At 34.6% G+C, this 14,419-nt stretch overlaps 2 protein-coding genes across 2 annotated transcripts; both read right to left on the reverse strand.

Annotated features, from left to right (window-relative positions):
• Positions 1 to 117: 117 nt before the first annotated feature.
• LOC108199963 (protein INVOLVED IN DE NOVO 2) lies at positions 118 to 4,719 on the reverse strand. Its single transcript, XM_017367994.2, has 7 exons — positions 4,540 to 4,719; positions 2,762 to 3,675; positions 2,468 to 2,628; positions 2,302 to 2,370; positions 1,910 to 2,197; positions 795 to 1,016; positions 118 to 624 (listed from the first exon to the last, which is right to left on the reverse strand). Exons 2-7 carry the CDS (start codon positions 3,669 to 3,671, stop codon positions 397 to 399), a joined length of 1,878 nt encoding a protein of 625 aa, XP_017223483.1. The 5' UTR covers positions 3,672 to 3,675; positions 4,540 to 4,719; the 3' UTR covers positions 118 to 396.
• A 2,565-nt stretch (positions 4,720 to 7,284) lies between these two features.
• LOC108199961 (uncharacterized) lies at positions 7,285 to 11,438 on the reverse strand. The gene has a single exon (XM_017367993.2). It carries the CDS (start codon positions 11,300 to 11,302, stop codon positions 9,080 to 9,082), a length of 2,223 nt encoding a protein of 740 aa, XP_017223482.1. The 5' UTR covers positions 11,303 to 11,438; the 3' UTR covers positions 7,285 to 9,079.
• Between the last annotated feature and the right edge of the window lie 2,981 nt (positions 11,439 to 14,419).

Below are 14,419 nucleotides of genomic sequence, written 5' to 3' on the forward strand. Positions count from 1 at the left end.
TAGTGTTTGACAATGTACATACATGACTTGTGGGCTGTGGCAAAACACAAGTCATATAGTCTGGGGTAAAACAGTTGTAGCAGGAGTAGAATATAAAAGTTTGACCATCAAGAATTGCATTTGCTCAAGTAAACTTGAGTCAAGTTAAATTTGCATTGGATCTGAAACACACCGGAGATAAATAAGTTCCCATGTATCAGAATGGATTGTATAGCTTGTTATCTTTAGGGATTTGCATATGTTAGCAAGTAGCGACAAAATATTTTTCAGAGATGACAAAGTAAAAACAATAAACAAAGCACCAGAGATGATTCAATGCGAAACCCAGCAGTTTGTAGGCAATAAGAGTCTGGAGCCTGGAGAGGGATGGACAGATGAAGAGATTAACTGCACCTTCTAGGTTCTCGACCTCTTTTTAGCCCTCAAGTCCAGTAAATAAGATGCTCCTTCAGCCAGCGTTGCTTTCCTTTCTTCCTTGTAGTTCCAGAGTTCCCATATGATGTACCTACCGCTGGGGTTGTACTGATTCATCTCCTTTAAAGCGGTAGTCACTGCCGTCTGGACTTTATTGCCCCACTCTGCCCCCAGCTTTTTGAGTTTCTCATCCTCTAGATTAATAATTTCCTAGTGCAAAATTCAATCAGAGCAAGTAAAAATAAAGGGGCCAACAATCTATCTATGAATTACAATGTACAATAACAGTTAAAAGGAAAGGCATAGAACAGAGGATCAAGAAACATATTTCATAATAAGAAAGCAATTCAATACTACAGGAGTTCTGTGAATAGCCATACCTTGTGATCATTTCCACCTTGTAGAGTGACGATCTTGAAAGGATACCAATTAGGATCCCTCAGGTTATCCTCCCATAATGAAATGAGCTCTGCAGCCTTTTCTTCTGCATCTGGACCACCATACTTTTTGTTGCATGCTGCATGGAATGGACTTCCGTCAAGCTCTCCCATTCCTTTCACACCAAGCCACTGTTTTGGGCCTTTTGGCTTCCCCTTCAAAAACTGCAATTGGATTAATAATGGCAGTTTATCTATGCTATAATCAGCAATTACAAGTGAATCCTTTCTGACATTATGTGCTTGATTGAGAGAAAAATATTGCTATCCAGACGCTTCAAAGTTCTGTAATTTCATAGACCAGATATGTCTCGACCAAATTGCATCTTTTACTCCACAGAAATGCAGACTAAAATAAGTATTTAGGTCAAACTCATGGATTATGGATAAGCAGTAACAACTGTTGAAATTATCAAAAATTCTTACAATTAATTACAACAAATTTTCAGTCAAATGTACAATGGGTTTCTTTCTGCGTGAAATCATTTAAAATTGAAGAGAAATCATTGGTGCAAAAACAAGAATATGCCATATATCGTTTAATGTTTATCAAAATAATGGTTGAGTGACAAGCTTGTCAACCCATGGCAGTGTATTTGAGCAGAACTCAGATCAAGTGAGCTTAGAAGAATGCAGAGAAGTTGAACTGATGTAAGACCTTGATTTTTCACCGTGATTGTGCACTAAAGAAAAAAACTAAAAAGAAGTGAAGTGAAAAGGCAGTCAATATATAAATACAAGTATCTAATATACTTAATCAGATTATTGTGGTAAGTACTGGACAGCCAACAGGGTCTCTGTATTTTTGATAGAAACTAAACTAAACAGATTCTTCTTTGTAATCTGTCCAGGTAAGAGAATTCATGCACTTGAGGACTTGAGGACTTGTGCATAGGTCTTATGAAATATATAATTGCTTAGCAATCGCCCATGTTAAAAACACTAATTATGCTAGTATAATGTTTTTAGCTGGACATGTTTGGTACTATTCCAGAATCCAAGTTGGTTAATATGATTTTGCAGACAGAAATTGACATATAATAGAAGAGAATACTTACGTTAATTAATTCCTTTCGAGCCTCTTGAAGCTCGTCATTAGTTTTACGTTCCTTGACAACAAAAACTTGATTTAGTGCTTCCAGATCCTCAAGTTCTTCTTCTTTCTGCTTTAGGGCATTCTGAGTATCATTAATCTTTTGTTTGAACTTAGAATCCTCAGGATTTTCCATATGCTTCATTACTGACAAAGACCCTCTAAGACACTCAATTTCCAGTTCTAGTCCTTGCTTGGCATTTATTTGTTTTTCTAGTTCCATGCTTCTTTTGCGCAACTCTTCTTTTTCTCTCTGCAATTTCAGTTAGTGCGTAAAGAAAAATACATTAGAGGCACATAAATACAATTAAATTTTAGCATGCCGTTTGAAAAACAAAAGAAAAACAAGTAGATTACCTTATGATCCTCTGCTAACTTAATCACATTTTCATCTGCCTTTTTCTGCTCCAAGGTGGCTCTCTCATTCTAAAAGCGGGGGGAAATGCAAAATTACATTATTACTCCTACAAGAGTATCAGACCTGGAGAAGATACATAAAAAGAGATAAGTAAAGCATTTTTACCATTTCCTTCTCAAGTGCCAGTTTCTTTCTCTCACTGTCATTACGAGCCTCCCTTTTCTGCAAATCCTTCTCACGCTGCTCAAGCTCAAGCTTCATTTTTTGATGCTCATTAACAATATTTTGAATTTGGGCTCTGGTGTTCTGCTGCATCTTTTGTCTCGCTACCCAACAATATACATGATGTTACTATTGAAAAGATAATACTTAAACTAAACAACAATCATGTAACTGGACTCGGAAGTTTTAAAAAAAAGTATCACACACATGACCAGTAAACTTAAATAGATTACTTACCTTCATCGCAAGCTTGGAACATTTTGTCCATTTCATTCATCAAACTACCTAATGACAATGTAGTTTCATGGTATTTCACCTCTATCTCCTTAAGGTGCATTGCTTTTTCCTCAATTACATTACTCAGATTTGACAGGAGTTTGTTTGATTTTCTCTTTTCTTCTGCTTCTATCTCATGGACTGTCTTTAGATCCCCAAACTTTCTAAGAAAGTCACCAATTGCCTTCTCTGAATAGAAATCATCCTCTCGTCCAATCCATCCATATATTTCAGTCCCCCGGTGCTGCATATTTAAGTAATCTTGTTTTCCCTTACCAGCAGCCTCAAAACTATTTCCGAATTTCATAGCACAATGAAATCCTGGCCAGTCTTTTCCAAACTCCACTACTGCAAAACCAGTATGACCTTTGTAGTTCCATAGAGGGTTAACCCTCTTGGGGTTAAACCCCTGAGCAATAAACTCATTTCTCAGTTTTGTACCGCTTCCCCCAACATATCTGCCATTCTCAAACGTAAGAGGAAGGTTGGCCACAATTCCGACCCAAGGATAAACAAGCAATTCATTGTTGTCACCGTTTTGCACAGGCCTTAAATCTTCTGGACTGTTCCTTTCTGGAGGTTTTCTTTGTCCAAGATTTTCTAGGTATTTCATTAGACCGAGATGCTTACCCTTTTCCTTTGTGTCCCTCTTAGATCCTGATCCCTCTCCAATTGCAGAAGCATGCTGCAGAAGATCCCTGAACCCATACTGTTGCTTCCTTTTCTTCTGAGAGCAGTAAGGGCATCTATACACGTCCCCAGAAATCTTCACAGCGAGTTTTCCATCCAATAATTGCTGGTAAACTTTCTCAGAGTAATCCTCCAACTCGGAATCACTTATATCAGTTTCTTCTTCCGATGAGTAACTCATTTTTCTGAACCATGCAATAAAATTGGAAACATGATTAAAGCCCTGAAACCCAATCTCGAATCTATTCCTACAATAATTATACTTAATAATTTAAAATATCAGGAAAAACTGTGAACATGCATTGGTTGTGAAACCATGGAATTAATCAGACTTCACTAGATATTGAAAATAGTCTAAGCAAAGACACAGATCATAGCCTGTAATACTTACTGCATAGTATCTCATCACCATGATAATTTCTTAAACAGAAGCAATTACAAACAATGTACTACAAATAGGCCTAGAGCAGTTGGATATGAAGTATAATAATCAATGTACATACAAGTATGTAACTTATAATTCATCCGAAGAATTAAAATATGCGAAAGATACTTATTATTATGTAAGTTGTAGGAGCAACTACGCGGCACTATCAGATTTAAAACCCTCAACATCTCGTAAAAGGGATGATATACACAGATACCAAATAATTTACTAAGAAATGTATGCAGTATATTTGAAATATGAATATTAATCAGTCATTGCATTCACTAGGCCATACATGAATGTTTCACAGAGACTTTGATTAAAAATTCATCCGGAGCAATAAACAAGAGTGAGGGGGTAAGATAAGCACAAGAACATGAGAGAGAGGGGGGAGGGTTTAAAACCCTGAGGATGTACACTAAAGGAGAAAGAGAGAGAGAGAGAGGGAGGAGGTAGGGGGAGAGAGAGAGAGAGGAAAAACACTAAAACCTTGAGGATGCACATTAGAGTTACAATGCAGAGGAGTAGAATGTAGAGAGGGGAGAGAGAGGGAGAGAGAGAGAGAGAGAGAGAGAGAGAGAGAGAGAGAGAGAGAGAGAGGGAGAGAGAATGGGTAGCATACCTGGGCAAGTAAGAATGGATGAGGGAGAAGAAGAAGCAGAGCAGGTAGTATATGAGATGGGTTTTTAGGTGGTGGTGGTGGTGTAAAAGCGCAGAGAGAGGACAGCAGAGAGATGAAAATGGAAAAGACTGTTGGTATTCTGTCACCCTATTTTTGGTCACTCCCACTGCTCTGCTCTTCCATCATTCATTCGTCTGTTTTCTCAAAACCCTCCCCAGGGTCAGGGTGTGTCCAATCAGGGCGCGACACGTCTCCCATTTTACTTGTACCTCAAGCCTGCCCCCTCACCTGGTTACTAGACTCATTTCTCATTTTTGCACTTTAATTATACGCCTTAAACTTCTCTTACATGAGTCGTTTTAACTTGTTTTCACTTATTTTTAGAGCTAAAAGTATTTTTTTTAATTTATACATTAAAATTCACTGCGGATAACTTATTTCAGAGTTTAAAAAAAAAAAAAAAAAGATGTCACCTCAAAATATTTGAATAAAGTTAATTTTTTTTTTGAAAAGTAGTAGTATATAATACCGTAGCAAGAGGAAGGATAAAATTTAATCATGAATACCTTATATAAAATGATTATTAATATCCTCGTTTATTTAAAATAGGAGTACCTATATTTTATATACCTTCATTGTAAACATTTCTCATTCTTGGTACTAAGAAACACGAAACCAAATACTCATATTATGTTGTATAATTAGAGTTGGAGCTAAATAAAATGTACATTTGTAAAAAGATGAATAGGAAAGTAAAAAACCAGAGATCAACATATATATTCTTACTAAAATCAGGCTACTAGTATTTAAATGTGAAAGAATCAAAGAACAATATTCATTTACCTGAAATATCGAGCTTCAAGAACAGAGACAGAGGATTTCAAGAAGGGTTCTGGTCTCGTGGACGTGGACTGGTTAACTGGCACATGATTTTTGGGGCCGCTGGATATTCGCCAGATTACATTACAATGACAGATAAAGTGTATAGCTCACGTACTTTACATATTTTATAGCGTTAACGGTAATGATTACAAACTGTGTATATATTCAACAGAAAAACATTATTAAATGTTAAATATTTTAGAATCAGTGATTTTTTCGTTGAAAGATATGATAATTTCGTTCAGATTCCGTTAAAATTTAGGGTTAACCCAGATCATATTGAATCCAGATGCACTCATACACTTGTGTAATACTACTACTCTATATTTATGTCTAACAGGGCTTTGTCAGTCGGCAGGTTAACAAAATTCAATTCTTCCGATTATAGTTTGAACATTAATAGGATAAATTTAAAATTTATTTTCCTGGCATTTAAATATAAAATTATCTGTACACTGAAACAAAATTATCAAGTTCAAACAATTTGAGTTGGTTATTAAAATCGAATTTCAAATACTCGATTCAAATTATAATCCCTTCATCAAATCAGATTGTCTCTGGATTCAAACTTAATAGCCTTTTAATTTTATAGAATAATTCGGGTCACCAAAATAGTTTATATATTGTACTACTATTGTTCATGTAGTGTTTAAAGTTTTGTTTATTAAACTAATTAAATAGAAGTAAATTGAAATGTGGTATAAATTATAATTAAGTTCTTTTACAAAATTTTAAGTATAACACTATATCAATAATTATTACAAAATTTGATCATCAGTTTTATATTTCAAATCCAAAAAGTAGATTATAGTTGTAATTCTTGACATTGCAAGAGCAAGCCAAATCCTGTTTCCGACTAGAACACAGCGAAATTCAATCATAATCACCCCTGTAAAGCCTACAAATAAAACGTAACGACATTAACAACGGAAACAAAGGATCTAATGTCTCAATGATGACTGCAAAATGCCAAGGAGGACCCTTAGAGTTAGAGACCCCTGCTGTGGAACAGCTGATTTAGTGGCAGGTTCATGAATATCAGAGCAGAAAATAACATCAAGTGATAATCTATTTTGAGGGGGAAAAAAAAAAAAAAACCGCATTCCTAGCCATCCATATTTGCCAGCTTGTAAATGCAAAGGATGCTAGAATATCCAAAGCAACTTTCTTACTTGGAGGCTGGAGCTTGATCAATAAGATATTCAGCCGAGTTTAGAACCCAAGAACCAAATAAAGGACGGATCATGAGTGAACAAGCGAACCAAACAGGCTTGGTCCGGACGGGACAGAAAAACACCTAAACTTAACTCGTTATTCTCTTTCAAAAAATAAAATAATATAAAATATGATATCACCGGCTACATTCCAATTCAATTGTTTTCAGAAGTTTAAGTTAGACATTTTTTGACAATGCAAGTTTTATTTGTATTCAAGTCACGAAATTTATAGTTATGATTTGGATTGTGACAGGAATTTGCATTTTAAAGTATCACGATGTCCAAATATGTATGCTTGGTTATGACTCCTAAGTCCAGCTAGATATCATGTTTTGATAATAAACTTCTGTATCCTAAACATTCATCTGAATTCCCATTAACTAGACTTTAGTTAAAGGAACTCAAACAGAATGAACCTGTCAAATCTTCTACAACTATTATACCATACGTGCATTTATTTTGTAATTCGTTTTTAGCATAAATTGCATTGTCCACTTTTGAACTCTATCATCTACATCACCCATCTCTACCTTCTTCCCTATTTTGGATGCTCATAGTTCTGATTATTGCTCTTCCTTTTTATTATACTCCCGGGCCGTCTTTCCCTATCCTCCGACTAATTCACACGAGCCAGTATTTTTATCAATACATTTAAGTCACAACTACATACGACTTTATAGAGTACAAAATACATTTACAAGATCCTTTATAAATATAGAGTCGTCCACTTGTTGTATAATGCTGAGCCTGTAATATATAACAAAATTAATTCAAGCACTATTTTACGCGCTCACGAATCCCCAATTTACCTAACCAACACTTCCAGTGCCAATAAACCAACACCTTAAGAACATTATCTACAACATTTAAGCAAATTAAGACATTGTTTACTTACTATGCAAACTAACGAAACAAACATAACCTATTATCAGCGTTTCACAGTTCACTTAGCAAAATTACAAAACACTTTTCACTACATTTACTCAAAACATTTGTAACTACAGAACACTATTCACTGTGCAAAGTTGCCAAACAAACGAAAAAACTAATGTTTCACATACTAGGATTCTGCAAACTATACTAGGATGGTTTCAATGCAAAGTAACTGAAGATTTTAAAATTATAAGATGCAAAACTCCTCTAAGAAGATTGATCTTTCTCTACAGTCAAATTTCATCAGGTTACTGCCAGTCCAGATTATTGATTGACGTATAGAAAAGGTCAGAGTAACTTGTATATATGAACTCATAGCGTAGTCTGCCAGCTTGCCCGATTAATGAGTGCATATTTGTACTTAATTATCAACAATGAGAAAATTAAAAAAAAAAAAAAGTTCAGCTTAATTATATAGTAAAGCAAAAATAAATTTCAATTTCATTTTAGCGGGATGTGTTTGGCTGGGCTTAAAAGCCCAGCTTCTGGGCTTATAAGTTAGAAGCAGCTTATTTGTACCATTTGCGTAAAGAACTTAGAAGTTAACTTCTGACTAATAAGTCACAGAAGATGAGAAGTTGAAAATCCTGCCTTTTTTAGTAGCTTATTTTTATTTTTGAAATTTGATTTTACAGAAGTGTAAATGACCACTTTAAAAGATAATTAGATAATAATTTATTATTATATTAATAATTATTACACCTGATAAGTTGTAAATCCAAAAACAATTTATCCAAACACATAAATTAAATGTTACTTTTTACTTGTAAATAATTTCTCACTTATAATCAATAAGCACTTCTTTTAAGTTAAACCAAACAGCCCCAAAGAGTTATCAAATTCTCAGGTTAAAAAAGAGTTCTCAATCTAACAGGGCCTTTTTCTTTTTCAGGCGAACCAGGGCCTTTAAATTAATATATTCACTGTGGACATCTAAATGTTACAGAAAGGTTAGCATTTCTCATAATATTCCAACTAACAGACCTAAAAAATTCATTATCAAAGAAATTCTTTCAGCATTAAGAAGAAGAATAAAATCAAGTATCACATATGAGTGCAAGCAAAGTTTTTAGTATAGAAAAGGTCATTTAACATGAAAGTAATTCATCAACACTATTGTTCCTTTTCTTTTCTTTCTTTGACAAAGACCTTACATTCTTACCAGTTTCATTGTGCCCGACAACTACTCCATCATGCACCAGGAAATCATAAATTCTTGCAATAACAAATTTTTAGAAAGTCACAAAAAATTGTGCCTATCATAAAAGAACAAAATCCCATGCTCTATGTGCTACCATATCTAGGACGTACTGTGTGTGACCCATAATTCGATTATATTGCTTTGCAAAATACACAAGCCTATCGTTATCTTTGTGAATTTTAGTGAAGTGAGCAGGAACATAATTGTATCCAGATGATTAGCATACCACATGGTGGAGATTCACTGAATCGATAATTTTCAAGTAAGAAAGAGATAAGTGTCTCTAAGTCCATAGTAAGCCCTAAATTTAGCTTTCACTTTCAAAATTGAATTCATCAAATCTCAACTTACCTCGGTACGCATCCATTACCTCAGGAACTTCATCCTTATATGCAGTGACGAAGCGTTCCAGAAACCTGCTTTCAGTCATTTTCACTATATATGTTAGCAACAACCTCTTGCTGTTGCAATTATTTAACGCTAAGGCTTGCAGAACCGAGCACCTTGGAATAATCCTCTTTTCTAAGCTGTACCTAAGAATATTAGGTGAAGTTGACAACTTAGTTGCACTCCATCGCAATTTCTGAACAAAGAACTCCAACAGGTCCCGCATTCTTCTCTCAGAAAAATTCATGATAACAGGTTGCTTCTTGGCCATGGAACTGATATCATGATCAGAGAAACCGAAGCTTCTAAGCATCTCACATCTAGATTCCCAAGCCAAGTCCGATAAAAAACTAAAGGATCGAACTGCATCGAGAAAACACGATGAAGAAAGATCAAACCCCATATCCTTGACCTTCAGCACAACTTTACGGAATTTTGCATGACTCCCCCCTATTGATTGACCATATTCGGTGATAAGTTTCATTATCTGAATTTGGGGCACCCCAAGTTTTTGCAGAAAGTCAATATTGTGCAAGAAAGTTGTTGAAACACAATTTGAAAGCAAATATGGGTTGCGTTTAATTGCAGCAAACACATGTTGGTCATTACCCGTCAGCGTTCCAAGTGAGGTGAAAAAGGGTATTATGTGATTCTTTAAACTTCTTCCGAGTATAACAGGGTTTTTGGCGACTACATCGAATACTTCTGATCGTGATTGGGTGATAGAAAACAGATAATCAAGCTTTGGCTTAACAGACTTCTGAGGATGGAAGGAAATGATGCTTGGTTGTTTACGAACGATTCTAGCAACATGGTTTTCAGAGAATCCAAATGATTTAAATAATTTAATAACTGACTCGTGTCCCTTCTCATCAGAGGATTGCTCGAGCAATAGGGGAGATAAAGCTAAAGAATCCGTTGTTGCCATAGTAGAGATGGTTCTGTTACTATTGATGATTTTAATCTTACCCTTACTTTCTGATTCGAAATTGTAGTCACCAAATGTCAACTTACCTTGGTATGCATCCATTATCTCAGGAACTTTATCCTCATATTTAGTGACAAAGGTCTTCAAGAACCTGCTTTCATCCATTTTCAATATTGTTTGTAGCATGATATCCTTTATGTCACATTTATTTGACACCAAAGCTTGCAGAACTGAACAACGTGGAATAATTCTCTTCTCTAAGCCAAATAAAAAAACATTAGGTGTAGTTGACAACCTAGATGGACTCCATCGCAATCTATGAACAAAGAAGTCCAACATTTCCCAAATTCTTTTCTCCGAAAAACTCATGACAGCAGGTTGCTTTTTGAACATAGTGATGATATCGTGATTAGAGAGACCAAAGCTTCTATAAACCTCACATCTAGATTCCCAAGCAGATTCGGTCAAAAAACTCAAGCACAGCACTGCTTCCCGAAAATAAGACGAAGACAAATCAAAACCCATATCCTTAACCTTTAGTACAACTTTACAAAATTTATCATGCTTCACCCCAACAGATTGACCATATTTAGTGATCATTTTCAATATCTGATTGCGCGGCACACCAACTGTTTGTAAAAACTGAACATTCCTGACGAAAGACGAAGAGTTGCAAAACGAAAGCATAAAAGGGTTGCATTTGATAACCGCAGCTGCATTTTCGTTACTCCCTGCAGCAGACTTAAGGGAATCGAAAAGGGGTCGCAGGTGATTATCAAGACTCCTAGTGAGAATAAAGGGGTTTTTGGTGACTATGTTCACCACATCTGTTTCACAAGAGGTAACCGAAATCAGGAAATCGAGCTTCGGTTTCAGGTACTTTTGAGGTCGGTACGCAAGTATGGCCGGTTGTTTGGACAAAATTCGAGTAATATGTGTATCAGAAAATCCAAATTGTTGAAACAGTTTAACAAAAGAATCAGCTCCACTTGATGATTCTATTCCGCGTTCACGATATACCGGGTACGTTTGGTTTGGTTTACGGGTTAATGGTAAACAATCTGCTATTGACGACGAATCTGTTATTGCACTTGTAGAAAAGTAGAATTTGAAAGTGTTGCATTTAGTAATGAAGCATAGGGGGTTTTGCAATTTGTATCTAGAAAACAACATACGAGTATTACAACTAAGCATCTTCATCTTCCACCAGTACATAGAATACAAATCATAGAAAGAAAGACTTACAGCGGCAGATATGTCGGAATTGCGGCTCCTTTCTACCGTCTTTTCGGCTATAAATATTTTCCGACTTTCAATTGTGTTCCTGCTGGCCTGCTGTGCGTGTTTGTCACAGACTCACAAACACAGAAAGTTATTCTTTTTAAGGTTAAAAATTTTCAAAAAGAATTTTATTAATATTGCAAAATATGATTTTTAATAGAAATGATGGCCGCGCGGCGTAATTTTCTCTACTAAAACAAATCATAAATATTGATTGATTGTATGTTTTTTTTTTTGAGAGCAATTGATTGTATGTTTAAAAACAGATATATTTAATTAAAATCAAGAATAGAATTGTTATATATAATAATTAAAATATTTTTTATAATAAATTCACGTGATCTTTATCATTTTAGAAGTACAACTATTAAAGAAAATACAAAAACATATACAAATGAAGTGTACTAAGACTCTAAGAGGCATATTATAATAATATAATCATACGATAAAAGTTTTGCGATTATCCCAAAATATTAAAAATATTTAAGAAAAGTGTTATTCTTTTTTAATACTACAGGTTAATACTTCATCTGTCCCATTTAATTATATACGTTTATTTTCAACTGCTCCACACGCATTTCAATACTCTTATAAAATATAGTTCCGTAACTTATTTTTGAGATTTTTCCTTCTGAATAAAAATTTAACACCCAAACTTTAATTAAGAAAAAAAAAATTAAAAATAAATTACACAACTTTAAAAGAATATTAAAGTTCGTGCCGCGTCCCGTGGACGAGGGAGTATACAACTACATAAAATCGATACAAATTCTGATTCATTTTTTAAATTGAAATCGGATGTAACTAAATAAAATTATTTTTCTGAAAAAATAATTTAACAATCCCGATTTCTAAAAAATAATTATTTTCCCACCAACATACCGAGCATAGGAATCCACACACTGTTGCCGGTAATTTTACCAAACTAATATGAAGAATTATGTTACTCAAATATGTAATCTATACTATCTATACTATACTATAATAAGCCAACATAGGTATAATTTGTAGTCGTACAAAATTTTGGTTTGGTCATCTCTTTTGTAACTACAAGTCTGTCACATGTAAACTTCTCTTACTCTTACAATATTAAAGAGTTTTATACCGTTTAAATGACAAACACTTGAGATATAGTACAAGATAAAAATTCCACCATTATTCTTTTAAATATAATTTATATACTATATCATAATAAATCGATATTGGTATAATTTGTAGTTGTCCAAAAAATATAAACAGTTGGTAAATATATTCAGGTTAAAATCCTCTTCATCAATTCTAAAATACTAATATGATGACGTTAAAATTTAAATTACAATTAATAAATTACGAATTCTATACCCGCCCGTGCTTCGCACGGGTTAAAGGCTAGTACTATAAAAAGCCAACATAGGTATAATTTGTAGTCGTACAAAATTTTGGTTTGGTACTCTCCTCTAAAACTAAAAGTCTACAACATGTAGATAGCTATTAAACAGTTTCATATACTAAAAACACTCTTTATGTATATTAATATCTTTTTAAATATAATTTATAATTAGTTGAAAAAGATGAAACTACTGTTAATAACATATATTAATATTAAAAAAAATTTATAGATAAATGTATAACTAATTATAAATATACAATTTTGAATATCTTTTGTCTAAAATACATATAAATAATTAGAGACGCTACTTTTTAATTATAACGTATTCTACTCGAAATTTAACTCTAACGTGTTCTATTTCATTACAAACACGAACCATTACGTAACATATGAAAATATATGAAATATGAAAATTTTGATTTAAAATTAATTGAATAATAAACTATCACATATTAATATCAGAAAAATAATTATAGATAGATAATAAATTGTGAAAGCTAAATTTTCATTAGAAGATATAATCAGTTGATTAATATAATTTAACTAAAATCCAAATTATTAATACTAAAATACTAATAAAATGGTGTTGAGATTTAAATTATAATTAATAAATTACGAATTATATATGCGCCCGTGCAAAGCACGGGTTAAAGGCTAGTAGATCCTAAAAAGCAAAGATGGTTTTTTTTTTGATAAGCAGGGAAATATATATATTCTCGGGAAATCTTACAAAAGAGATTACAAAAGAAGCAACCAACAGCCCCAAAAAGGCATACGCCCGCCCTAGACTAACCCTACGTACAGAATAAGGCTACAACGGAAGAGCCCCCGAGAAAACATCAGATCCAAACAGAAACTGAGACAGCAAGCTAAAACTAACAGACTAGAGCAAAAGCAAAGTAATATACTAAGGCACCTAAGCAAAGAAAGCATTAGAAGACCAAGAGCTGTCAAACACTAGCAGCACGACGAGCTTTCTTAGGAGCATGCAAAGGAGAGGAAGAATCAAAACCCATGCAGATGAGCATCTGGTCCACAGGCATAAGAATACCAGCAGCTTCAGGCAAAGGAGGAGGAGAGACAGGGGGATTCAAGATTGCAGAGATGACATTGAGAGAGTCCAAGCATACATGGTGGAGAACATCTTTTGCAAACAAACCCTTCCCAACAGGGGCCTCAAGGTTCACGACCTCATTAGCAAAAGTGGGCGCAAAAGAAGAGAGGCAACCCGAATTTAAAATGCCCACAGCTTTTGAAGAGATGAAGCCATTGTCATTAAAAGCATAACCCTGAAACATTTTGCCCTTGCATTTCATCTTACCCTCGTTTACCACAGCCAAAGAGTTTGAGCCCCCAGGAGAATTCCCATCCAAGTTCGCCAAAACCTTTGGAGCAACCGGGGGAACCATAGCAGGGCTGTTGAAGTCAAGAAAGTCTTCAATATCGAACTCCCTCAACCTTTTTAGGGCAGGAGGAGGTGGGGCTGGAACATCGATGACCTCTCCATTTCCAGAGAAAGGTTCGATATCGATCGGAGGAAAAGCGACCACCATGCCCATATCCCTATCGAGAAAGAACTGAAAATCCCCAAAAGAACCAGGGATTTCGGCGAAAGAGTTCATGTTGGATAAGGCGTATTCCGCCATGTATTTCGCAACTGAGTTCATGTGCACAGGAACACA

This window comes from Daucus carota, chromosome 8, assembly GCF_001625215.2.
Source record: "Daucus carota subsp. sativus chromosome 8, DH1 v3.0, whole genome shotgun sequence".
Taxonomy (NCBI): domain Eukaryota; kingdom Viridiplantae; phylum Streptophyta; class Magnoliopsida; order Apiales; family Apiaceae; genus Daucus; species Daucus carota.